We start from the raw sequence: 26775 nt of genomic DNA, 5'->3' as shown, positions 1-26775 counted from the left end.
GCAGACGGGGGGGGGGGGGAGAGAAGGGAAACTGGAGGAGAAAATTGGGCGAAAGGCTTCAGATGTGCTTTTATAGGGACAGGACAGAGGGGCCCAGAGGCTCAAAGGGATCAGCGGCCAGAACGGCTGCAACAGAGGTCACAAGGTAACTCTGAGGGCAACTGGGCAGCTACAATGAGCCTGGCCTGGCCTGGCCAGAAGCAGTCCGCTTTACTGTGGCAAATGGTGAGAGATTCAATAAAGGGCTTGATGCCTCTGGGCCCTAACAAGCAAAAACCAGACCAGGAGAAAGGTAGAGAAAAGCAGCTAGCACAAAGTAGCATGGCGATAGGTCTGCCAGGGCTTCCTTGGATAACAACTGTTCTGGAAGAGCTGGGAAAGCTGTTGGCAGCCAGCCCTGCAGGGCTTTGGAGGGATGCAAGGACCCTTTCTTCAGAACCAGGTTCCCTCACCCCACCTCTATAGGGCTTGAAACCCTATCATTTGCTAGTGGCTCCTTTGGGTTGTGAAGGTTTTCTAGGCCCCCAGAACTTAGGGTCCAACCGGTGAAGGGGATCTTTGAGCAGCTACAAAATTTCCAGGATGTAAGTAACTGTGTCTTCATGTTTATCAGGAAAGGCTCAAACCAGAGCCCTCTGGGGGTGAGGCAGAAGCTGGGCCTCATGGTCTTGGGGTTGGCAGAAGTAGGCAAAGGGGCAAAGCAGGTGAACCCAGATCTTGGCTCCTAGGGCTCATCAATGTGAGAAGACAAAGAAAACTCCTTTTGGGGGGAGGTCGATGGAAATGGTGGCTAGTTTCATAATTTCAGGCACAGGCTGCACTTACTGAGTTAGCCACTCCCCCACCATGCCATTGCCACCCTCTCCCCCTGCCAGCACACCTCTTAGCCACTCCCATTTCCCCTCCTGTCTACCCTTCCAGTCACCCAGTCCTATCAGCTCTCTTGCCCACTTCCCGGATTGAAGGGTGGAGGACCCATTCCTGGCCTGGGACAGCCACCTGAGGAGGTGGCTTGGGCTCCAGTACCATGGACAGCTGAGTGGGCCCTTGGAGGAGAGGGGCGGAGCCAGCTACCCTGTGTCTGTGTGGGCTGTGCCTAGGAGGAGTGTCTCGGCAATGCGTTTCTGCCTCCAGCCATGTCATTGCATCTGTGTTCGTACATAAGTACATGTGTGCCTCCGTGCTTGGGGCCACGGGGGTGTTTCTGGGGCTGTGAGGATTATCTGTGAAGGCAGCTCTGCATGTTGACACTTCCAGGTGGTTTAGAGCAGGTGTGAGGGGACCTCCCTGCCTGCCAGCCAGTGAATGTGGGGGTGAGCGAGAGTGGATATGCGTGTTCTCTGTGCTAATAGCCCTCATGCTGGGCTTTAGGGGCTACCAGCGTCCTTGCTCCTTTCAGGCCTCTGGTACAAGGGGAAGAGGCCACCTCTGTTTTTCTTCCTCATCTGTCCTCTGCCATGGACCATTATCGTGGGGAGCAGACGCACTCTGGTCCTCACTGGGCAGTGAGCCTCAGTGTAATTTCCGAGTCAATGAGCTAGTCTCTCCCTGGTGGGAATCCTGTGTGGCAGAGCTGGGTAGAATAGAATATTGCAGAATAGACGGGGAAACATGAGCAGGGATTGCTTCTCACCAAAGAAAGTGAAACTGATCACACAGGGAACGAAATTCACCAGGGGGTGAGATTCTGGCTTTAGCTTGGCCCTAGCACTCAGTGGCAAGCAGATGGCTTTAAAAGAATAATAATCATGATAAACAATAGCTACTTCTTAGAGGGATGGCAAAATGAGTCAGGCCTTGAACCGATACTTCTGGTCAACTGCGTTCCCCACCCCCCGCCCGACCCCAGTAATGAGTAACGGGGGGAGCAGCTGAAGGCAGAAGCAACAAGACCAGCAGAGAGCAGAGAAGGAAGCTCATGGAGATCAGCAGGGCCAGATGGAGCCAGAGAGCACAGAGAGGTGGGGCAGTCGCCAGGAGGAGGGGCCCCAAGGACTGACGCTGCTTGTGAATCTGAAGAGCAGAGTTCCGCTCCCAGCCATGTCCCCCCCTTCTCCATCACCAGCCCACAAACGTGCTCACAGCTCTATCATGAAATAATCATAATAAACAGCCAAATAAAAAATAAATAACAGTCTCCCTAGGACCCTGGTCTCTCCCCTAGTTACCATTCTTTCTCTCTCCCCCTCCCTCTCTTTCTGTCTCCTTCCTTCCCCCACCCCGTTTATCACTTTCTCTCCTTTCTCTTCCTTCTCTCCCTCTGTCTTTCCCCGTCTGTCTCCCCGCTATTTCTCCTGTCCCCCCCAATTGTCTCTCTCCCTCTCTCCTTTCTTAATCACTGTTCACTTCCTCCCATCTCTCTCCCCCACCTCAATCTCTCTCTCTATTCCTCTCCCCGCCCCGTGTGTCTCCCCCTGTCTTTCCCTGTCTGTTTCTATTTCTCCTTCTCTCTCCTGCTGTCTCTCCGTCTCTCTCCCCGTCTGTTTCTATTTCTCCTTCTCTCTCCATCTTTCCCCGTCTCTCTATTTCTCCTTCTGTCTCTCCGCCCATCTATCCCTCTTGATCTCTCTCCAATGTCTCTTCCCCATCTGTCTCTGTATTTTTCCTCTCTCTCCCTCCCCCCTCCCTCTGTCTTTCTCTTTCTCTTTGTCTCTCTCCATCTCTGATTTTCTATCTTTCTCCTTTCTTCTTTTCCCCTATCTCTCTCCTGTTTCTCCCTGTCTCTGCCTCTATTTCTTCTCATGTCTCTGTCCTCCTGTCTCTCTCCTTGTCTGTCTCAAATCTCTCCCGTCTTTTTCTGTGTCTATTTCTCTTTTCTCTCTCTCCCTCTATCCTTTCTTAATCTGCTTCCTTCTGTCTGCCTGTCTCCCTGTTTCTATTTCTCCTTATCTCTCTCCCACATCTCTCCCCCTCTTTATCTCCCCGTCTCTCTATCTCTATTTCTCATTCTGTCTCTCTCCCTGTCTCCCCGTCTTTCTCCCCCTCTCTCTGCTTCTCTCTCTCTCTCTCCCCCCTCCCTCTCCCCACCTGTCTCCCTTGTCTTTCTCCATCTCTGTTTCTCCCTATCTCTCCCCCTCTTAAGCTCCCCCGTCTCTCTGTCTCTATTTCTCATTCTGTCTCTCCCCTCCCTCTGTTTCTCTCCGTCTCCCCATCTCTTTCCCCCCATCTCTCTGCCCATCTGTGTCTTTCCCTCTCCGTTTCTTTGTCTGTCTGTCTCTCTCTGTATTCTGCTGTCTTCCCCTGCCCCATCTCTTTTTTCTCTCTATCCTTATGTCTCCTCCTCTGTCCCTATCACCCTCTCTCTCTCCCCTATCTCTGTCTAGGTTTCTATTTCTCATTCTGTCTCCTCCTCTCTTTCTCCCCATCTGTCTCTTCTCCTCTGTGTCTCTTTGTCTCTGTTGGTCTCTCTCCATCTCTATCTTCTGCTGTCTCTCCCCATCTCAGTCTCCTACGTCTCTCCCCCTCTGTCTGTGTCTATTTCTCCTTGTCTCTCCCTGTCTGTCTCCCTGTCTCTGTTTTTCTCTATTTCTTATGTCTCTCTCCCTCTGTCTAGCCTCCTGTCCGTTTCTCTGTTTCTATTTCTCCTTATATGTCTCCCTGTCTGTCTCTATTTCTTATATTTCTCTCTCCCTCTATTTCTGTTGTTTCTCCCCGTCTTAGTCTCCTATGTCTCTCCCTGTCTCTCTCTCATTCTCTCTCCCTCCCCGTCTCTTTTTCCCCATCTCTCTATCCATCTGTCTCTGTTACTCGGTCTCCCTCTCTCTGTCGGTCTCTCTCTATCTCTGTGTCTCTCTCTCTCTCCCCCTTGTCCCCGTCTTTCTGTCTCTTTTTTCTCTCTATTTACCCTTATGTCTCTCCCCCTCTATCTCTCTCCCGTTCTCTGTCTCTGTTTTTCTCTATTTCTTATGGCCCTCTCACCCTTTGTGTCTCCCTCTCTCTCCCCTATCTCTGTTTCTATTTCTCCATATGTATCTCTCTCCTCCTGTCTCCCCGTCTCTTTCTTCCTCATCTCTCTGCCCATCTTTCTCTCCCCCTCTGTCCCTCTCCCTATCTCTGTGTTTCTATTTCTCCTTACGTCTCCTGGTCTCACTGTCTCTATTTCTATTTCTTATTCTCTCTCCTCGGTTTCTCTCCCTGTCTCCCCATCTCTCTGTCTCTGTCTTCTGCTGTCTCTCCCCGTCTCAGTCTCCTATGTCTCTCTGTCTGTGTTTCTATTTCTCCTTAACTGTCTCTCCCCTTGTCCCTCTGTCTCTTTTTCTCTCTCTCTTTATCCTTATGTCTCTCCTCCTCTTTCCCTCTGCCCCCGTCTGTCTCCCTGACTTTCTCTATTTCTTACGTCTCTCTCCCCCTCTGTATCTCCCCGTCTCCTCATCTCTCTGTCCATCTGTCTCCCCCGTCTGTCTTTTTCTCTCTCTCTCTGTCTTCTGCTGTCTCTCTCCCCATCTCAGTCTCCTATGTCTCTCTGTCTGTGTCTCCATTTCTCTTTGACTCTCTCCCCGTCTTTCTGTCTCTTTTTTCTCTCTTTATCCTTATGTCTCTCCCCCTCGTCTTTCTCTGTCTCTCTCTCCCCCTCTGTATCTTCCCGTTTCTCATTGTCTCTCTCCTTCTCTGTATCTCCCTGTCTCCTCATCTCTCTGTCCATCTGTCTGTGTCTCTATTTCTCCTTAACTGTCTCTCCCCCTATTTCTGTCTCTGTCTCCCTCTCTATTTCTCCTTATGTCTCCTCCCTTTGTCTCTCCCCCATCTCTCTCTTTTTTCTATCCTTATGTCTCCCCTCTTCTTTCCCTCTCCCCGCGTCTGTCTTCCTGTATTTCTCTATTTCTTACGTCTCTCCCTCCCTCTGTCTCTCCTCGTCTGTATTCCTCGTCTCTCTGCCCCTCTGTATCTCACCTTGTCTCTCTCTCCTTCTCTGTTTCTCTCCCTGTCTCCTCATCTCTCTATCCATCTGTCTGTCTCCCCCGTCTGTCTCTCTATTTCTTATTTCCCGCTCCCCCTATCTCTGTCTTCTGCTGTCTCTCCCCGACTCTGTCTCCCTCATCTTTCTCTGTCTCTATTTCTCATTCTCTCTCCTCCTTTTTTATCTCCCTGTCTCCTCGTCTCTCTCCCCCTCGCTTTGTCCGTCTTCTGCTGTCTCTCTCCCCGTCTCGGTCTCCTGTGTCTGTCTTTGTCTCTATTTCTCCTTAACTGTCTCTCCCCCGCTTTCTGTCTCTCTCTGTCTCCCTCTCTTTCTCCTCCCTTTGTCTCTCCTCGTGTCCCTCTCTTTTTTCTCTCTCTTTATCCTGTCTCCCTTCTTCTTTCCCTCTCCCCGTCTGTCTCCCTGTCTTTCTCTATTTCTTATGTCTGTCTGTCTGTGTCTCTCTCTCTCTCTCCCCCTCTCCCTCTCCCTCTGTCTCTCTGCCCCTCTATCTCTCCCCCTCTGTCCCCCCATCTCTGTTTCTGTTTCTCCCCGTCTCTGTCTCCCTTGTCTTTCTCTGTCTCTCTCGTCCCCTCTGTATCTCCCCCTATCTATCTCTATTTCTCATTGTCTCTCTCCTGTTTCTCTCCCTGTCTCCCCATCTCTCTGTCCATCTGTCTCTCTATATTTCTTATATTTCTCTCCCCATCTGTCTCCTATGTCTTTCCCCGACTCTGTCTCCCTCATCTTTCTCTGTCTTCTCTCTCTTCCCCTGTCTCTCTGTCTCTATTTCTCATTCTGTCTCTCTCCTCCTGTTTATCTCCCCGTCTCAGTCTCCTATGTCTCTCTGTGTCTCTATTTCTCTCCCCCTCTTTCTGTCTCCCTATTTCTCCTTATGTCTCCTCCCTTTGTCTCTCCCCTTGTCCCTGTCTCTTTTTTCTCTTTATCCTAATGTCTCCCCTCTTCTTTCCTTCTCCCCTGTCTGTCTCCCTGTCTTTCTCTATTTCTTATGTCTCTCTCTCTCCCTCTGTCTCTCCTCCTGTCTCTGTCTTCCTCGTCTCTCTGCCCATCTATCTCTCCCCCTCTGTCCCTCTCCCTCCCTTGTCTTTCTCTGTTTCTCTCTCCCCCTCTGTATCTCCCCTTGTCTCTAGTTCTCATTGTCTCCTCATCTCTCTGTCCATCTATCTCCCCCGTCTGTCTATTTCTTATTTCCCTCTCCCTCTATCTTCTGCTGTCTCTCCCCGTCTCAGTCTCTCATGTCTTTTCCCGACTCTGTCTCCCTCATCTCTCTCTCCCCCCCCCGTCTCTGTCTCTATTTCTCCTTATGTCTCCTCCCTTTGTCTCTCCCCTTGTCCATCTCTTTTTTCTATCTCTTTATCCTTATGTCTCTCTCCCCCCGTCTCTCTGTCTCGATTTCTCATTCTGTCTCTCTCCTCCTGTTTATCTCCCCATCTTCCTGTCTCTCTCCCGTCTCTCCCCGTCTCAGTCTCCTATGTCTCTCTGTGTCTCTATTTCTCCTTATGTCTCCTCCCTTTGTCTCTCCCCTTGTCCCTCTGTCTCTTTTTTTCTCTCTCTTTATCCTAATGTCTCCCCTCTTCTTTCCCTCTCCCCGTCTGTCTCCCTGTCTTTCTCTATTTCTTATGTTTCTCTCTCCCTTTGTCTCTCCTCCTGTCTCTGTCTCCCTCGTCTCTCTGCCCATCTATCTCTCCCCTCTGTCCCTCTCCCTCTCTCTCCCCTGTTTCTCCTTGTGTCTCCCCCTGTCTCTGTCTCCCTTGTCTTTCTCTGTCTCTCTCTGTTTCTCATTGTCTCTCTCCTCTGTTTCTCTCCCTGTCCATCTGTCTCCCTCCCTCTTGTCTATCTCTCTCTCTATTTCTTATATTTCCCTCTCCCTCTATCTCTGTCTTCTGCTGTCTCTCCCGTCTCAGTCTCCTATTTCTCTCCCCGACTCTGTCTCCCTCATCTTTCTCTGTCTCTATTTCTCATTCTCTCTCTCCTCCTGTTTATCTCCCTGTCTCCCAATCTCTTTCTTCTGCTGTCTCCCCGTCTGTGTCTCTATTTCTCCTTGTATCTCCTCCCTTTGTTTCTCCCCATCTCTCTGTCTCTTTTTCTCTCTCTCTTTATCTTTGTCTCTCCCCTCTCTCTGTCTCCCTGTCTTTCTCCCCCTCTTTATCTCCCCCTGTCTCTGTCTCTATTTCTCATTCTGTCTCTCTCCTCCTCTCTTTCTGTCCCTGACTCCCTATCTCTCCCCGTCTCTATCCCCCTCTGTCTCCCTTTGTCTCTGTCGGTCTCTATTTTTTATATTTTTCTCTCCCTCTATCTCTGTCTTTCCCCTGTCTAAGTCTCCTCTGTCTGTCTGTCTCTTTATCTCTCTCTCCCTTTCTCTTCCCTGTCTCTGATTTCCTATCTCTTTCCTGCCCCCCCCCCCGCTCTCTCCCTCTCTCTGCCTTTCTCTGCCTCTGTCTTTCCCCCATATCTCCTGTCTTTCCCCTTCTTTTTCTGTCTCTGTTTCTCCTTATCTCTGTCTCTCCCCCATCTCTATTTCTCATTCTGTCTCTCTCCCCTACTTGTTTCTTCTTTTGTCTCTCTCTCCTCTTCTTTCTGTCTCTATTTCTCCTTCTCTCCCCATCTCTGTCTCCAATGTCTCTATCTCTGTCTCTCTCCCTGTCTCCCCCTCTTTCCATCTGTCTGTTTCTCCTTCTGTCTCTCTCCAGTCTCTCCCCATGTCTCTGTCTCACTGTCTATTTCTCTCCCTGTCTCCCTATCTCTGTATTTCTCCTTATCTCTCTCTCTCTCTCTCTCTCCCCCCCTCTTTCCCTGTCTCTCCTTCTGTCTCCCTCTGTCTTTTCCCTCTCTCCTTTCTCCATCTTTGTCCCGTTTGCCCCCATCTTTGTCTCTTTCCCTCCCCGTCTCTCCCCCATTGTCTGTTTCTCCGTCTGTATTTCTCCTATCTCTCTCCCCTCTCTTTACCTCTGTCTCTCCCTTTCTTCTTTCTTAATCTCTGTCTGCTTCCTCCCATCTCTATCTTTGTCCCTGTCTCTCTCTCCTTAGGTTTCTCTCCTTCTGTCTCTATTTCTCCTCTTGTCTCTCTCTCCGTCTGTCTCTCTCCTTATCTCTTTCCCCATCTCCCTCCCTCTCCCTTTATCAATCTCTGTTCCCTTTGCCTCATCTTTGTCTCTCTGTCTCTCCCCCCTCCTGTTTCTCTCCCAGTATCTCTTGCCCTGTCTCTATTTCTCCTTATGTCTCTCCCTCCCACCTTGCTCTCCTCCTGTCTCTGTCTTTATTTCTCCTGTTTTTGTTGTCTGTGTTTTCTCTTTCACTTCTTTGTAGTCTCACTTCTCTCCCCATCATGCAATCTATTGAAACCGCTCTCTTGCAGATTCCTGACAACTTCCTAGAGGCCAGATCTGCTGGCCTTGTCTCAGGCCCAGCCTCCTTAGCTTCCAGCTCCTCCAAACTATCCCCTTGAATTTTTGGACACTCTCCTAGCTTGGCTCCCTTCCTACCCCTTAGATGTCTCCTCCTGTGGTGCACAGTCTTCTATCCCATACACAAAGGCCAAAGCCTTCACCCTTAGGCCTCTGAAGCTCGATACTGCATCTCCCTCAGAGATTCCATCTACTCTCTGGGTCTGAAGTAGCCTGTCCACACCTCTGGCCTCTAGCCCACGTGCCTTAAACCATACTTACCAGCCCTACTTAGGTCAGCTTCAGAATTTCTCTCTGTTAAAAGCATCCTCACACATGCAGCCACCCAAGGCCAAAGCTGGGCCCCATGGGCTCTGTGAGGTCACCGGCTCTTTTCTTGCATGTTCTGTCCCTGCTGCCCCTTAGGCTAGATCCCGAGGGACTCACTTGGACCTCCGCATTTGCTTCCAGGCTCTCTCTTTCTAATCCAACAGAATCCCAGCATCTCCAAGGGCTGCCTAAGCCCAGCTGGGCCTGCTCTAGAGCCTCTATTATCAATGAATCAGTGAATGAATCAACAAATCAATGAATGGGCCTCCTTGACAGAGTGGCCACCTTCCTGGGGCCTTCCCCATTGAGGTTCTAGAGGGGTGTTCTCCCCAGTGTTGTTCCTGCTTCCTTTCCTCCTGCAGTTGGGTTTGCTTGTGGCCTTCACATCAGGCTGCTGCTTGACTTCCCCATAGGGTTTCACAACATTAGGGTCAGGGTTGTGGTTTCCCTCCCCAGCTTCCTTGTAGTCCCAGCTAAAAATCTCCCTGTCTCTGTTGCCTGTCACCAACGCAGCCTATCAGTAATTTGTTTGTACCTCAGTGTTTGCTTGTCATCCTGCTGCCAAATTGGGAGCTACTTGTGGGTAGGGATGGCCATTTGCCTTTCTTTGTATCCTCTCCGTACTCAGCTTAATGAAACCTCACTGAACTGACTCGACTGTTCTCTAGGATTGACCCAGATGTTTTTCACAGGAGTTGCTGCTGAGCTCCTCAGTCCCCCTCCTAGCTCTGGGAAGGAAAAGGTTGGCTCCCAAGCAGAAGCCTCTGCAACGGTCCCTGAGGCCAGGAGATTGTCTCTCAGTGGAGTGGGCCTTGGTGCAGGTAGGCCCTTGTACCCAGGAGCCTCTGCTTCAGCATAGTTCAGCTGACTCTTGACACACCCTCACTAAGTTCATTCAGGTGGGCCCCTTTCTGGATTTGAGTTTTTTCCCCAGCTACACACTCAACTCTGACAAGGCCCAGCCAGGGCTTGGCACATCTTGGCACCCTCAGAACCCAGCACACAGTAGGTGCTCCATCAACATTTGTGGATGGGGCTCTTCATGAGCTAACACCTCTTTGGGAAAAAGCTGAGCAGTTGCCTGGGGTCGGGCTGGCTTTTGCCACTGGTACCGGTTTTCAATGAGACTCCATTTGGTCCTTTGGGCGAGTCACTTGTGCATTCCAGATCCTTACCTAGTCAGGCCAAACTTTTCTTTCTTAAACAAGGGAAAGAAGTGACTGGAAAGAATCAATCACCCTGAATTTTGGAAGGATGCCCTAGCCAGAGTGAATTAGCCTGTGGATTAGCCCACTTTTAGCAGAAAGCCATTTATCCACTCCTGTGTCTGGGAACTGTGAGGGTGAGAGCCAAGTTGGGTAAGTGAGAAACAATACTCCAAGACCTGCAGAGAAGGGAGCCAGGCCTCTTGCCCCCGTTCCAAGGGACCAGAGAGAACCAGGGCTCCTGCTCTGCCTGGAAGAACCAAGCATCCAGGGGAGGCAGCGTGAAATTCAGCCTCTTCTCTTGCTCAACCCAAGGACCTCCAAGTAAAGGAGGGAGGAGTCTGGCCTTCAGAAGGAATCACTTTGGTTTCTCTTGGACTTCTGAAGTATCCAGGGAATCTTCCTTCCAGCCAGACTCCTAGAAGTGCCTGCAGTCCTCTCAATCAAGAATTAGAGGGAAACCGAGGCAATTCTTCCCCATCAGTGCCAATCTTGGGGGCCTTGGGGCTCTTGGTACTTACTCCATGGTCTAGCTAGAAGGCTCCTCATCCAAGCACCTCCCTCCCCATGTCTCTGGCTACTCACCATCTGAGTCCATGCAGTTCAGAACTGTTGGTGGGAGGATGGACACTCTGTACTGTCCCAGGGGGCATTTCTTGGAAAACTGGTCTCTGCAGGTCCCATGAATCTGAAATGAGCAGAGAAAGAGAGAAGGCTGAGGGGTCTCTTCTGAGAACAGCTTCCCCTCCTGCTGACTCTTCAAGTTGGGTCAGGGGTCCCTCCATTCATGTCTCTGCGGCACATTCTCCACACTGACAATGACACTATTGGGATGCCCATTATACTGATGAAGAAGGTCGACTGAGTGCTGCAGATTCGCACTCAGCCTTGCTGGCTCTGTCCAGCAGTCTAGCTAGGAGACCTTCTGGAAGCCTCCAAGTACAAGGGGGCACAAGGGACATCTGACCAAAGTGGGAGGTCCCCAGTGGTGGCTCTGGGGCAGGCTGATGGAGGGACACGGTTTGCCAAGAGGACTCTGGGGAAGAGGCTGGCGCTTTCCCCCACCATTTGCCCAGAACAAGCAGGGGAGAGGGCATCATTCTTTTCTCCCTAGATCCAATCTAGAAAAGCCTGATCCAGCTGTAGGGCAGTGAAAACACTGCTGGCTTCATGGCCTGAGGATCTGGATTTGAATCCTGTACCTGCCACTACTACCTGTCTGACTTTGGGCCTTGTAAAAGGAGGCCTGTCCAGCTCTGGAGCTCGACCTCTAACCCCGAGCTTGACAACTGAATGGGGGGGGAGGTCTCCACTGAGAGACAATCTCCTGGCCTCAGGGACCGTTGCAGAGGCTTCTGCTTGGGAGCCAACCTTTTCCTTCCCAGAGCTAGGAGGGGGACTGAGGAGCTCAGCAGCAACTCCTGTGAAAAACATCTGGGTCAATCCTAGAGAACAGTCGAGTCAGTTCAACAAAGAGTTCGAGGACCGCTCTACAGCCACATGGCCACCCACCCTGTCCCCATAAGTGCCGCACCCAGGAGGATCAAACTGAGCCTTACAATGGCCTTGCACCACAGGCATTTATAATCTTGTAGCCTCCGGACACTGCCACACATGCGGTCACATGAGGCACAGCGGGCATTGACGGGCAGGTTCCCTTCCAGCCACTGATGGGGCATCGCCACCTGCACGAGCAAAACAACACAGAACTCAGCATGGGAGGTGAGGCAGGAGACACAGAACCCACCTCCCCAAGGTGGTAGGCCTCCAACAAGGCCAGTGGACTTGGGGAGAAGGCGCTGGCTAGGGCCCCACGACTGGGGACCCCACTTTGGGGCTAATGAGGTTGGCGAGCTAGGGACAAGATGGCGGCCACAGGCTGGGCAGTGGACCACTGAGGCCTTTGTAGTCCTGAGTCTCCATGGGAGGCCTAGCCCTGGCCCTCACTTGGCTGCCTTCCCCCATGTGTTCCCCTCATGTGGGCCACCTTCTGCATGGAGGAGCCTAGCCAGTGTGGCAGGGCTGCTGTCTGCACTTACTCCATCTTCATCCTCGATGATGTCATTGCCTATGGTAGCCAGGGTGGTCCATTTGCAGGTGGAGCTGGCTCGCACAGCACACCGTTTGTGAACTTTGAATTTACACACTGTGGGTGAAGCCAGAGAATATGTGAGTAGAGGAGAGAGGTGGGAAAGGTGGGGCATTCTTCCCTGCCATCCCCTACCCCAGTTGCTGGTAGGTATGGTTCTCATTGCCATGACCCCAGCATCCTCAGGGAGGCCTAGGCCTGTGCCCCCCAACTCTCAAGTCCCTGCCTTGGCTGCCTGTGGAGTGAGTGCTGGGCACCCATCTTGGCTCTGCCTTTCTCATTCTCCTCACTCCCCCCAAGTACCTTCGCAGGACAGGCCATGGGAGGTGACCCCTGAGAGGGCTTCCCGGCAGACATTGCAGAAGGTGGGGCGAGCATGAGAGCACGTGTACCAGTTGTGAGCGCTGGAGAAGTGGTCTGATGTCAGCTGAAAATGCTGCAAAACAAGAGAGGCCCGAATGGTGGATTCAATATAGACGCAGATGAGAATGTTACAAGGAAAGCAAGAGAAATGAAAATGAAGGGGCCTTTGCTCATCCAAGGTCATGGCCCCTGAAATCACTCTCTGGACTGGGTTAAGAACCTCTGCTCGATACTTCAATGAGTCTCCTCACTACACACACCCAGACGGCACTTCTCCCACGATGCCCAGGCCTTTCCAAAATGGACCTCAAGCTCAGCACGTCCCCACTACAACCATGTCCTGGCTGGTCTCCCTGCCTCGGCTCTCCTAACTGCACTCAGCCATCACTGAGAGCCCCCAAAGGCTCTGCCATGTTCCTACCCAAGATGCTCCATCTCTTGAATCTGGGAACTTTCACTGGCCACCCCCATGCCTAGAACTCTCTCTACCTCCAGCCTTCCCTGGGGCCTTCCCTCTCATGCTTCTCGCCAAGTTGCCTTCCGTGGCTTGTCTCTACCTAGTTGTTCGCTTGTTGTATTTTAGACTGGGAGCCCCTTGAGGGCAGGGGCCGTCACCTGCCTCCCTTTGATCTCCTCAGTGCTGAGCCCAGCGGCTCTCACAGTAGTAGCTTTAACAAAACCTGTTTTCCAGGCTCAGGAGTGGTCACTGCCCAGAGGCCTGTGGGAGGGAGAAGCCACCTTGCTCTGAGGCCTGTACAAGATCCATTTTCTGAACTAAGCCAACCCACTGCATGCTAACCAGGGGCTACACGTCTCCCCTTCCCTTCTTCGCCCATCTCAGTCTTCTCCGCTATCACTTCCCCATAGTGTGACAGGGCTCTGGGATTGGGGGAGAGGGGAGTCCCTCCCCCCATCTGTTATGAAACCTTAGATGGTGGCTCACAGCTCAGGAGAATGGACTGGTTCATGGTCACATGTCTTAGCAGGCACCCAAAGCAGCTCCTGCACCCGGGGTCATGGTGTGGATAGAGGGGAGAGAGGGAGGGGGCGGGGGAGACAGAGAAAGAGACAGAGAGACAGAGACAGAGACTCTGTTCTGTCACAGCTGCCTCTTGTTCATAACAAGTGATGGGAAGGTGGAGGAGAGGACAGAGAGGGCAGCCCAAAGATTTCTGAGGCTTGCTTTCTCCTAGCCCCAGCCCTCCCCCTCCTCTCCATTGGCACCCTTTTCGTTTTCTCCCTCCTCTCCCTGTCTCTCTCTCCATCCTTCCGTCCCTCTTCCTCCTCCCCTTTCTTCTCTCTCCATCCTTCCTCCCTGTCTCTCTGTATCTCTTTGCCAGCTGGCTCATTTCAATTATTTTGTATTCCTGATATTCTGATGTCAGGTGAGGGGGTGGGGATGGGGTCAAATCTTGACAAAGAAATCCTGTCAGCTTTCTTTAACCTTGGCCCACTAGCCAAGGGCAATGACCTTCCTGGGTGCCCAGAGATCAAACATTCTTCCCCCATCTGACAGATGACATGGGCCCCGAGGAACAGAGGTTGCCGAGCGCTGTTACATCAAAAATAAGCTGTGCACTGTCCCCCATTACGAGGGGCTACGCCTGCTGACCTTCCCATGCTACCCCGCTGCCTGGATGGTGCAGTGGGGAGTTCAGAGGCATCAAGCTTCAGGGCTAGCTTCCATATGTGAGTTTGTTACTAAGTGTGGGGGAGGCCCACGAAATACTGGGAGAGGATGTGGAGGGCTCAAGAACTGGCCATTAAGGGGGCAGCTAGGTGGCGCAGTGGATCAAGCACCAGCCCTGGATTCAGGAGGACTTGAGTTCAAATCTGGCCTCAGACACTTGACACTTACTAGCTGTGTGACCCTGGGCAAGTCACTTAACCCTCATTGCCCCACAAAACAAACAAACACAGAGCTGGCCATGGGTAGGCAGAATGCCCTCCCATTTTAGAGGGTAGAAAACATGTAACCTGGAAGAGGAGTCTGGGAAAATCTGGCTGTGCAGTGTGAGCACCTGGTTTGGAATCCTTGTTGCCACGGTGTATCTTTGAGTAACTTGAGCTCAGCCTCCCTCCCCCATCCCCACCCCACCTCAGTTTCCTCCTTTCTAACACGAGGACTGTAAAATGGAAGCCATGGGTCCATGGGTGGTCCCCAACCTCCAGGGGCACCAGGAAGAGCCCAGTTTTGCCAACACCAGGTTTTTCCCAGGCACCGGATCAGCAACGGGCCCTGCTGCCCAAGTCGCCAAATAGTCCTAGCTTGTAAGGGGGCCACGGAGGAGATAAGGACATCACTGCTGCTACCTGGGCTGCTCCTCCTCTGGAACCTGTGGCTCAGCCCCAAGTCCAGGGCATAGCAAGAGGCTGGTGGCTTCCAGGGGAGCCAGGCTTTTACCTGTGCCTGAGTAACACCCAGGCCATCTCTCTGGAGCAAAATGCTTTGTGTAAGCAATGGCCCTGGGCCCTAGGAGCTAGTGTTATAATACCCACTTTCCCAATGAGGCAGCTGGAGCTGAGGATCAATGACTTGCCCAGGAGGCCACAGTTAAAGTCTCTGTAAGGTAGGAATTGAACTCGGGCCTTCCTGACTCCACAGTCACTGTCTCTTTGGCTGCATCACCAGATGGCTTTTGTTTCTCCAGCCATGAAGGTGTGCAAGGGGCTCTACAGTCACTGGGCCTCCTGGCCTCCGAAGGAGGCAAAGAGATTAAGCTAATGCCATAGGGAACAATAACAGTGACCACTTTATAGATGAAGGAGGCCAAGGGAGCCAGGTCACCAGATCAGAGACCTGGAAGCTGCAAGGGACCTCAGAAGCCATCTTACACAACCTCCTTACTTCCACGGGAGGAGCCCGAGGTCAGTGGAGAGACCAAGGGAACTGAATTAGCCAAGGTCACACAGGTATTCAGTAGCAGGTCCCAAGCAAGCCTCCTGAGTCAGTGCTCTTTTCACTATCAGATCCCACCCTCCTTGGGGCTCAGACCCTCTGCCTCCTGGAGGAACCCAGATTGTTGGGAGCCATCGTGGGTCAGTTTCCCTGTGACTCCCTTTCATCCCCACTGGGGGTGGGGGGATCATAGGAAGAGGCACCCAGGAGGCCGGCCAGTGTGTTGGCTCAGACAAGCTGAGCCCAGTCATTTAGCTTCCTGAGCATGTTCTGACAACAAGGACAGCCTGGAAAAATGGTAGTATTCACAAAGCCGCTTGCTTGGCCTTCTCCTAAGCACGGAGCCCAAGGTCCCGGGGAGAGGAGGTGTGAGTGACAAGCACGGAGCCCAAGGTCCCAGGGAATGATGAGTGTGGTGAAGGAAGGGGGCCCAGCGGGTCAGCACCTGATTCAAGGCCCGAGATGTCAAGAGGCTGATAATGGGGCCAACCTGGGGAGGGGAGGTGGGCACCTGGGGGAGAGAGGGGGGGGGGGAGAGGCTCAGCCCTAACAAAGACTCCTTCCAGGAGACCTGGGGCCAGGCTTCCAACCCTGCCTCTGACTAGCTGTGTGATCCAGGGCAAATCGCTTTACTTCCCCAGCCTCAAATGAGGATCCAATGAGATGGAGGCTGGGGAGAGGGGCTACTCCCCCTAGCCTTGCCCCCCACTTCTCCCCCATCTTCCCAGTTCCTTCAGCTGATCCTTATGTGTTCCTTCTAAGGGATCTTCAAAGTCCAGGCCTATCTAACATTAGAGAGGAGGAAATAGGTCTACAAGTGAGGGAGTCTTGACTGCCTAGAGGTGACTTCCATAGGATTTGGCATTTTAATAATAAAAACTGGAAACAGACAACCCCTGAGGCCAGAGACTAAGACTACTACAGACTACCCCTTGAGAGATAAATTGTCTAATAAATGGTTCTCTTCAAGGAAAAATTTGAATCGAAGAGCTGCCACTCCTATCTGTGTGACCTTATACAAGTCCCTTCCCTATGCTGGGCCTCAGTTTCCCCATCTGTACAATGAGGGGCTTGGCCTGGGTCAGAGATGTCAAGCTAGAAGCCCAGAAAACTGCTGGGCTGAACCAGATTGAAATAGCATTGGAAAATGTTTAACAAAATCAATAAAAATACAACACAACCTGGATAATGGTAATTTGTGGTTTTGTAAGTCAATATGTGGTCTGCAGAAAACTGAGTTTGATGCTGCTGGCCTTGGGAACCACTGAGGTCCCTTCCAAGCCAAGAGTTCTGATCCCCTTTCTCTTGCCTTTCCCATAGTGTTGCTCAGCCCAGGGCTGGGCACTCAGGTGGCAGTGGCGGGGGAGGGCAGGGGGAGAGGTATGGCACAGCATGGAAGGGATTTCTCCTACTCTCTTTCTCTGACAGGCCAAGCTTACAGTGTCACTGGGATTTAGAGCTGGGAGGAACCTTAAATGCCACCAAGTCCATCCCCTTCCTTCTATTTTGTAGATGAGGAAACAGACAGAGATGAAGTGACTGGTCCAGAGTCTTCACTTCCTATGCCCCAGCTACATTGTGCTGCTTCCTTGGCTACAGTCTTGTAAGCTCTGCCCCACATCCCCCAGCACAGCGTGGTTTCAGGGGCTGGCTTTGCTTTGACTCAGGCCCGTAAAGGTGTTTCTATCCCATAAAGGACTCAAGCCACCATCTGCTTTGAGCCTCTCAACCATCCTATGGCAGAGCTAGTCCAGGTCGTGCTAGCTCTATCTTACAGGTGGGGAAACAGAGGCACAGAGCGGTTCAGTGACTTGCCCACAAGTATGAAGGGTCAGAGGCCAGGGCTTCCTGCCTCCATGCCCAGCTTTCTCTTCCCTATGCCCCTAAAGGAATGGCCTTTGAAGTGAAGCTGGCACAGGGAAGCCAGCTAAGCCAACAGGCCACAGAAAAATTCCAATTTGGAGAGCCCTGTGACCCCCTCCCTGTGGAATAAGGAGATGAGCAAAGGGCCCACAAGCTGGCCAGCCACTTGGTGGCCATCGTGGGAAAGGGAACGTTCCCATTTCTGACCTGCAGGAATACCGGGCTGGGTTCACGGATAGCTGAACACAACAACAAACCCTTTGCTGCTGCAGGTGGAGGCCCTGAATGGCCAAGGCCGAGGGAGGCCCTGGGTGGCTGAACACCCAGGAGAAGGGAGGCAGGCAGCAGCGGGAACACCAGCTTGTCTCCAGGTAGATTTCCCTTTGGACTGGAAGTCCCCAGGGAGCAGGGAAGCTTCCCGAGGCCGGGAGCCGCTGGGTATTGGGGGGGGGTCTCCCTTTCCTAGTAAGGTGCCTTGCAAACCTTAAGGCACTGACCAAAATCAGCTTTCACTCAGTCACCCCGAGCCTTGTGCTATCCCCCATGTGAGTACGCCGGAGTCCCCGCCCCCTTCCACTGGGCTTCACCTTCACACACACGAATCTGGACTCTCCCACTCAATAAGCGCTCCTGCAGCCCAAGCTGAGGCCACGCACCCAGAAGGGACAGCCGGAGTGGAGAGAAGGCACACCTGGGACAGTCTGACTGCTCGATAGCCAAAACGCCAACCGCGAGACAGTTCACTGGCAGCTAAATATTGCTCCCAAATAGATCCAGGCCAGTGGAGCAGCTCCACAGAGGGATGCTGGGACTGCTGGCAGGGAGCAAACTGGTTTCTTTTTCAGGCCTGGGGGGGGGGGTGGCATTCTGCACTGAGCTGAGGAGAGGAATGGAGAGAGCACTGGGCCGCCATGGAGTCCTCTGATGCTTGTGGCCGGCACCAACATCTCTCAATTAGCTTCCAAATGCCCCGTGTGCCCTTTTGTGCCGAAACCAAGATACGAAATGATTTCCAGGAAGAGCCCTCATTTTAGCCAGGAGAGGGAGGGTGACTGCTGGGGAGGGGGCAGGCCAAGAGGAAGTAGATGAAGAAGGAGGAAGGCTAACGCATGTCAGGAGATTGGAGGGTATATTGTGAGCCAGGAGACCAAGGGGGAAAGGATGGGGTAAGAGGGAGAGGAGGGGGAGAGAAGCGAAAGGGAGAGGAAGGGGGAAGGGGAGAGAGAAAGGGGGAGGGGACAGAAGGAAGAGAAAGGAGAGGGGCCTTCTGGGTCTCTTCTGTAAGCTGAGGACATGACGCATGCCACTGGGGTCTGCTGGAGCTCGGGCCAATCGGACACACTCAGGAATGAGCACCAAGTGAGCTCTGACAGCCACCCCCGGCAGCCTCACTGCCCGTGTGCCTTTGACCCCAACTCCTCGGCGGCCATCCCCATGGCTGCTGCTGCTCCCCCGCACCCAAGGGCTTCCTTCCCTCAACTTGCCCACAGGTTCCCCGCCCCCCCCCAGCCTGCTGGCCATGTAGCTCTTTCCTCTTTCACTACCAAGTGTCTAGAAGGAGGCGTCTACACCTCCCGCTTCCACTTCCTCATCACCTTCTCACTCCTGCGTGCCTTGGCTTCTGCCCCTGGGCCACGCCAAGATCGCCAATGAGCTCAGCACCCATGCCAAGGGGCCTGCTCCTCACTGCTTCCCCTTCTTGGCCGCACCTACCCCACTTTCCTTGCTGTCTACACCTCTTCCCTGTCTGCCTGATGTCTGGGTCTTTTTAAGGGACCTGCACTGCTGCCTCTTCCTCCTCCTGCCCCCAGGTGCCAAGCTGGTCCACTGTCAGACAAGCAGGTGGTTCCCAGACCAAGCATCCGGGGCTGACCTCCCCCCACCGCTCCTGTCCCAAGACCTCACTGCTCCTCTTCAATGCAGGCTTGTCCCACAACCCGCCCCCACCCCAGGCTTCCCTTGTCTCCACTTCTCTGAATCTCTGGCTACAGCTTGAACCAAGCTGAGGGACCTCCTGCAATGAGGCCTAGTTTCCGCCCTATTACTGACCAGCCGCTCCCCTTCTTGGTACCATCGATAACAACAGTAGCAAGTCACCTTTAGGACCTTGTGAACACCATCCCATTTGGTCCTCACAACAGTCCAACAGCATTCCCATTTCACAGATGACAACACTAAGGCCTCCCGCAAGATCAAGGGACTTGCTGAGGGTCACATAGCTACTAAATGGCAGAGGCTGGATTCAGGCACAGAGGCCCAATCCTTGCACACTCAGCTTCAGGCCTTGCATCAGCATCTGTGGAGCTGTGTGACTACCCCCCCCCAACTCATGTGTTCCCCACTCTCTGTTAAATCAAGGCCATGATCCTAAGTTGCCATTCGAGGCTGCCCACAGATGTGTGGCCTCCACCTTCCTTTTCCAGACAACTGGGCCTCCAGGGCCCTCTGCTGTGGCCAGGTCGGGCAGTTTGCACACTGTTCCCATCTCTGGGCTTTTGTCTCCTCTGTGGCTTATGCCTGGAACCAGCTCAAGTGATATGTTTCCCTCACCTCCTCCAGGAAGCCTTCCCTGACTGGGCCCCCTCCTCAGAGCATTTGTTTGGGTCCTGGGCTTCTCTCCCTTGTCACTTTACAAATCCATCCATAGAACAGGAGGCCATCCGGTCCAGCCCCCTCATCTTACAGACAGAGAAATTCAGGCCCAGAAAGGAGAAGACGCTTGCCCAAAGTCACACAGGAAGTCAGTGGGTCTCCAACTGTAGAGCCAACACATGCCCCATAAATGCCCTGCTGACAATTTGGGCCTCCCAGAACAGGGCCAGCCCATGCATACTCAGGGAAGGATAACAGCCATCTTATCCCACCTCCACCACAGCACTAAGCGTGTGATGGGCATGGCTGGCCAAGCTGGGAGTCTGGCACTAAAAGCCTGCTATGCCTGAGTGCCCTGGGGCACCCTCTCTAGAAGGCCACCTAGGCAGGAGCAAGAGTGACTCTTGCCCAGGCTTGGGCTCTGATTTGGAATGCCACGTTACATGGAGAGGGGGTGACTGGGACCAAACCAAGGGCCCCTGAGATGACCAGAAAGCCTTGGATCCTCCCAAGGGGAGAGAGGGAGGCTTGAAAGGAGGAGACTAGAGCCTCCTCTGCCCAAATGCCATCTGAGCCTGCACTCCCCAAGCATCCAAAGCAAGCCCACAGGGTGACAGTAAAGGCCCCACCCTGTAGCAGGCCCTGGGCTGAGCCTGGGGCCCCTGCATGGATCTGGGAGCAGCCTCTTCCTCCAGCCAGCTTCCCTGCTATGATGGGGGTGCAGCCTGCACACAGAAGTACATCAGTCCATGATCCTTGGAGGGAAGGGACATGGGTATGGGCTGGGGGCCCTGCCCAGATGCCACCTGAGCTAAGTCCTGGAGAAAGGCCGAGGTGAGGAGGCAGGTCACACGCAGCCAAAATACAAAAACGACTCAGGTGGCATTAGCCTGCAGAAGTCGGCCAGAGCCAGACTGCCCACCAGAGGGCTTGGGATTTTATCCTGGCAGCACTATGGAGCCACAAACACATCCAGGGCAGTGGAGTGACCTGGTAAGACTTGAGGAGGATTATTTTGGCAGATGTGGAGAAGACAGATTGGAGAGATATGAGGCCAGCCGTGTCCAAATGGAAGGCTCACCTAAGTGTCCTGGTGAGAGGAGACATGATTCTGAATTAGGGGGAGTGGAGAGATGTGGGGGAGGTAAGAACTGTCAACTGAAGAGTTAACGATGATGAGAGAGTCACTTGTGTGGCCAGTAATATGCTCTGCATGATTCCCACTCCCTCATCTGGAGATGCAGAGCCAGGGGGCCATCTTCTGTTAGAGGCTGCCTCCATTCCCCCAAACTGTCCTCACCCATGGGAGGCAGTGATAGAAGCGTGAACTGTGAATCCTAACTCCAACACTTCCTAACTGTGCGAGACCTTGGGCAAGTCACTTCCCTCCTATGGGCCTCAGTAGCCAGCTCTAGTCCTCTGTTCCCTTAGTCCTCATCCTAGGCTATGGTTCCACCTCTGGGGCCACAGAACCCCACTACCTCCGAGCATGGCTGTGCCCATTTCTTGGCCAACTCGAGGCCCATCTTTCTGAGTGCCGCAGCCTGTCTTGCAGAAGCTCCGTCCACCGCTGCCTTGTAGAGCACCCTGTCATCACCTGCTAGAGAGGACCTGGCTCCCTTGATCTCTGTGAGTGGTGCTGAGGCCAGCCAAGGTCCACAGACATGTGACCACAGGGGGCCACCTATGCCCGCCGGGCTGCCCCAGGTCACAGGACTGCCAGCCCTGAGCTGCTGCAGCCGCCACTACTGCCACTGCCTGCCCAGATGGCTCCCCTGTTTCCATCTCATTTTCTGGTTAATGCTGTCAATTGGAGATTGGTCCCCAGAGCAAGTGCTGCTTCTCGCGGCCTCCCGCCCGGCTCCCTTACCTCGTTAGCTGCCCACTTCTGGACAGCTTTCAGGGCGCCCATCCAATCTTCCATCTCCTTCCGGTTCTCTGCACACAGGATGAGCTTTCGGAATGGGGTGATCACCTACACGAGAAGCCATGGGCAGGTATTAGACAGCTTTGTGACCTCAGGGCCTCTGGGGAAATTAAGTCAGCCAGGGTGGGGTGGAGGCAGCTGGGGATGGGAACACGGCCAGGCTCCTGGCAACACTACCTCCGTCTTGGCCCAAGACCCACTCGCAAGGGTCCGAGGCAGCAGCTAGCTACAGTGGCCCAAGTGTGGGTGTGCCCATCTTAATCACCAATTCCTAGCTGGCTCTGGGTTCTGAGGGCTTTGGGTATTTACAGCCCCCTAATGGGGTCTGGCTCAGAGCCAATTGGAGGGCAGCACACAAGTCCTTATCTGTGCCCAGCAGGGTGCAGGAGCCCCTAGCTGGACCTAACAAACACTGGTGGGAACAAGGCAAGGGCCTGCCTGGCAGATGGGTGCTTCAGAAGGGGCCAGGAGCTCATGACCTTAGCACTCCCCTGCCTGCCACCTTAGCGACTGGTGCCCATATCCTTGCTCCAAGGGCCTACAGGCCCAAGTCACCAGCTTGGCAGGGATAGAGGGCAGTTAGAGCCTTGGTTCCTTTGGCACCTCAGAGCAGAAGGTGGGCACAGTGGTTTGCCCATTCTGGGGTCGAGCTAAGAGGCGGTGTCGGAGGGCATCTGTCAAGTAAGGGGCCTGCTGGGATTTCCCCAGGGAGAGGAAGAAGGTGGGCCTAACAGAGTGCTCTCAGTTTGGCTTCCCAAGGTCGTGTCAACAAGGCCCTAGCTGAACTCCAGGACAGTCTGACTGCAGGCAGGAGGCAAGCAAAGACCTCGCCCTTCCCAGCTCTGCAATCCCATGGTGCATTTCCCAAGGGCCTGCTCAACTCTGATGCTCATTTTCCTAGAACTCAGCACTAGTGTCTTCATCCGGCCCATTGATGTCATTTCAATAATTGGCCTCCCAAAGGAATCTCCTCCTTTCTCATCTCTTGGCTAAGATCAAATATGGGAGCTGAATGAGCCAATCCCATGCCCCCTGCCCACAAGGCTTCATTTCTAACCAGGAGTTCACAAACATGAATGCCAATGTGGGCTCCTGAGGAACATCTGGACTGGGGACTTGGGGGCCTCACTGGCAAGGTTGTTGTCAATGGCCTTGTACACACACCTGGGACCAGTGGCAGCCTCACCACGTGGCCCAAATGCCCCCCACACCCCCACAGCCATGTGGGATCACTACTTACTGTAAAACTGTTGTTTATGTTCTTCGTGCTGGTCTCGGCCACGCTGGCATCAGTAAGATCAACCTCATCAAAGATCAGGGACTGGAAGAGCAGCAAAGCAACATCTCTGCTTAATGACGCCCACATGAGTTGTTAGTGGGCCAGAAGCTCCCCCTTCCCTTCACCCCCAGCAGCAGGCACACGTTCTAGGCCTTCTCCACTTGACTGGGAAGCTCCCGAACTATACGTTCCACAATGCTCAACAGCTCAGTTTACACATCGGGAGATCAAGTCCCCTTCCCCAAAGTCCTCAGTGGCCCAAGAACAATGGACAAGGGTGACTGGGCCAGAGTCGGCCTCCTGTGCCCTTTCTGCTGATGGTTGGCTGGCAAAGGTAATGAGACTTCAGAGCGTGGGCCTGAGTAGCAGGGAGGGAGGACAGAGGCCCACTGAGGCCAGGCCAGGCTCCCTAAGCTAGCATCTCCAAAAGTGAGGGGCAGCCCAGGGCTGACTTCCCAAGCCAGGTATGGTGAGGTGGGGAAGTTACAAAGGGCCTTGGGCTTCCTCCGGAAAGGACAGCAGTGAAGAGGAGGGAATGGAAGGGGAGAGAGAAGGAGGAGGAGATAGGGCTGCAGAGAGAGGTGGCATTCAGCCAATGCCAAGCACCCAAGTACCCTCTGGAAGATTTCAGGAGCCAGAGGAAAGGGTGAAAGGTTGAACCAGAGCTGGGCATAGGGCAAGGCCTTCAGACCGTTGTGGGGGAGGAAGGGAGTACACTGTCCCTCCTCATCACTTGCTACACCAAGTCACTGTCTTCTCTCCAGGCTGAACAGGAGCTTGAGGCTTGGCGCCATCTTGGCTGGGTAGCACTGCGCCAAGAGGAGCCAGAGTAACTCCCTTCCCTGCCAAGGCTTTGGGCCCAAATGAGGGGCTAAGGTGATCTCTGAGGGGCTTTATAGTCAGGCAATAAAGGACCTCTGACTCTCACCTCGGCCCAATGGAAGTGTAGCAAGTGGGTGTACTGGAAAAGGGCCAGAAGTTGGGCCAGGAACTGGCTGAACCTGGGGGCCCAGGGCTAACCCAGGCTGGATATGGGGTGGGGGCCATGGGAAGGTAGCAGGCCCTAATTCACCTGCCCTCATGGGCTCTGGAGAGGAGGCAGCCCAGAAGGGCAAGGAAGAGAAAAGCCTGAGTTTCTAGGGAAAGCAGGGGCCAAGCAGAGACATGGGCCCCTTTCCACACAAGCCCCTTTAAGTCTTGGTGCAGCACTCAGCAAGAAGACCTGGGTTCCCAGCCCACCTCAGATATTAGTTGTGGGGCCCTGGGCGAGTCCCTTCACTTTGGTGCTTTGGTTTCCTCTTCTGTCAAATGGGCCTAATACTAGACCTTGGGGGACCCACCCCTCAGTGTTGTGCTACTGCTCAAGGGGGATAACAGATGGCAAAGCTGTCGTCAGCCACTGAGACCTCCCAGAAGCCCTGCATGTCAGGGTTGGGTCACACAACAGAAGGGGTTCCCAAAGGGAATCAAAGACATCCGTCTTGGGAGAGGTGCTCTAAAGGCTGGCAAGGAGCTCCGAGGGGCTCGGGGCCCACCAAGGACACTCACTCCCAGGTCTCTGGGCCTTTCTGGAGGTCGTTTCTCACGTAGGAAAGAGCAACATTGACACTTGCCCAGGAGCGTTAGTAGGCAGAGCTGGGCTAGGAAGAGCAGGCTGGGTCTGGCTGGGCAGAGCTGGGCTGAGGCTGGGCAGAGTGGGTTGGGCATAGTGAGATAGGCTGGGCAGAGCTGGGCTAGGCAGAGTGGGCTGGGCCAGGCTGGGCAGAGCTTGGTCTTAAATGGAGAAGATTGAAACAGAAAAAGGAGTGAGGGGCAGATGCACGGAGCCCAGGAAAAGGCCCGGGAGCATCCTGGCACGGCCAATATCTCTGTGGCCAGAGCCCAGGGTTTGTGCAGGGGATGGGGGGGGGCACAGGCTGCTCAGAGGCCCCAGGAGCAGCGTGCATCTCTCTTCCCTTGCCAGCCCAGCATGGGCCAAACCAGCTCAGCATCTGGCTGGCTCAGCCCCCGCCCGCCCGGCTTCCTCGCTTCTCTGGCTCGGCTCCTCAGAGGCTGCTGCACTGACTAGCTCACCTTCAGTATTTGGAGCCTGTCACCTGCCAAGTCCTATTGACTCTTCCTGTGAAATGTCTCCCCTCTGTCCCCTCCAGCCCATCCCCAGGGCAGCGCATCACATCACCTCCCACCCAGCCTATTGCAAGAGGCTCATAATTGGTCTCCCTGCCTCTGGCCTCAGCCCCCTCCCTCCAGTCCAGCCTCCACACTCAGCCACTTAATCCTCCTCAAGCTCTGGCCCACAAGCAGCTAAACGGTTCCCTGGTGCTCAGAACAATGAATCCGCCTGCCTTTGAAGGTTCTTGGCACAATGGCCACGCCCGAGCAGCCCTGAAACCTAGCTTCCAGCCTGCTGACATACAGTTATCTCTAGTCTGGCCCATCTCCCCTTCCCACCTCCGGGCTTTTGCTCATGCTGTGTTCCCTCCCCCACCCCCACACGCACACCTGGAATGTCCTCTTCTCTCCTCTCTGCAGAGAGAAAGCCTGCGGGGTGGGGTGGGGGGCGGGCTCTATGTCCCCCTCTCCCAGGAAGCCTCCCCCTCTCTGGACCAATCTTCACCTCCTCCTCATCTCCAGTATTTCTGGACGTGCTGTGGCGGCATAGCTCTGTAGCATTTGTTTCTGCTTTGGGTCCCAGACTGGACTGGTCCTAAGGCCTTCCAAAGCAATAGCTCGCTCTGGGCTCTGAGGGCTTTGGGTATTTACAGCCCCCTAATGGGGTCTGGCTCAGAGCCAATTGGAGGGCAGCACACAAGTCCTTATCTGTGCCCAGCAGGGTGCAGGAGCCCCTAGTTGGATCTAACAAACACTAGTGGGACAACTCTCATAAGAGGAAACTTCCTGGGCTAAATATCAAGCCCCATGCTGGGGGCCAGGGAATGGTGCCCACAGGCAGGCAACTTAAATGATCTGGTGGTCTGAGTGGACAGCAAACTCATCGTGAGCCAGCATTCGGCCAGGAGGCTAATGGGAAGGTCCTGGCCCAGGGCAGGCGAAGGGGAGACCAATTAGACTAGCTGTTCATAGATGTCACAGGGAAGAAGGATCTTCCCTGCTCTGTTTGCCCCAGCAGGGAAAGCTCTCCCTATCTGGCCCGGATGGCCTTGGGAGGTGACAGTGGTAAGAATAGATGATAACAGCACTTTACAAATATCATTTGATCTTCACAACAATCCTAAGCTATTTTACAGATAAGGAAACTGAGGCAGACAGAGGTTAACTGACTTGCTGGGGTCACACAGTTAGTGTCTGGCCAGGAAGAAGGAGGTTCCACAGTGAGAGGGTTCCCACAGTCCCAGGGTCCAGGGCTTTTAATCAGCCAAATGTTCAGAACCAGCTGGTCAGGTTTCCTCTCTTCTGACTACGGCCCAAGACTAATGGGAACTAACGCTCATTCTCCGCTTTGCCTTTTGTCATCCTCTGAAGGCATCTGCCATCATACCAGAGTGGGAGGGAAGGGCTTGGCAGTCAGAAGGCTGGATGGATTTTGTACTGGGGGCTTTCTGGTGAGTTTTTAGATTTCATCAGCCACGTGTTGACAAGCCATCTTGGGGTGGGTGACATCCCAGGAAGATTTCTACCGCTGACCAATTCTGTATGTTACATGGCCTGTCTCCCGTGTGCCCTAGTTAGCTTCCACTTCAGAAGGGGGCATTTGCTGACCATGGCCCAGTGTAGGCTATACTCCGTTCAAAGCCTGCAGACTTCTTTGCACCATCTACCCATGTCCTTCTCCAAAGCCCCCATACCTGGCTATCAAAATAACCTTTCTAAGGCACAGGGCTGCCTCAATTTTCTTGGTCCTGTTATTATCTGGGAGAGGCCAGACTTGGAGCAGGGCAAACTGAGATCAAGCCTCTGCTACTTGGTGCC

At 53.7% G+C, this 26775-nt stretch overlaps 1 protein-coding gene across 1 annotated transcript in view; it reads right to left on the bottom strand.

Annotated features, from left to right (window-relative positions):
* Window positions 1–26775, bottom strand: part of DGKK (diacylglycerol kinase kappa) — a 145034-nt gene that overhangs the window by 33073 nt on the left and 85186 nt on the right. The window contains exons 3-8 of the mRNA XM_043974250.1: window positions 22807–22887; window positions 21510–21614; window positions 12226–12358; window positions 11873–11979; window positions 11393–11518; window positions 10419–10521 (exon numbers count right to left, since the gene is read on the bottom strand). Coding sequence (XP_043830185.1) covers window positions 10419–10521; window positions 11393–11518; window positions 11873–11979; window positions 12226–12358; window positions 21510–21614; window positions 22807–22887 — 655 coding nt within the window. The remainder of the gene's footprint in view (window positions 1–10418; window positions 10522–11392; window positions 11519–11872; window positions 11980–12225; window positions 12359–21509; window positions 21615–22806; window positions 22888–26775) is intronic.

Source organism: Dromiciops gliroides, chromosome X (genome assembly GCF_019393635.1).
Source record: "Dromiciops gliroides isolate mDroGli1 chromosome X, mDroGli1.pri, whole genome shotgun sequence".
NCBI classification, from domain to species: domain Eukaryota; kingdom Metazoa; phylum Chordata; class Mammalia; order Microbiotheria; family Microbiotheriidae; genus Dromiciops; species Dromiciops gliroides.
Note: the sequence above shows the minus strand (reverse complement) of the source record. Positions and strands in the feature narration are given on the sequence as shown.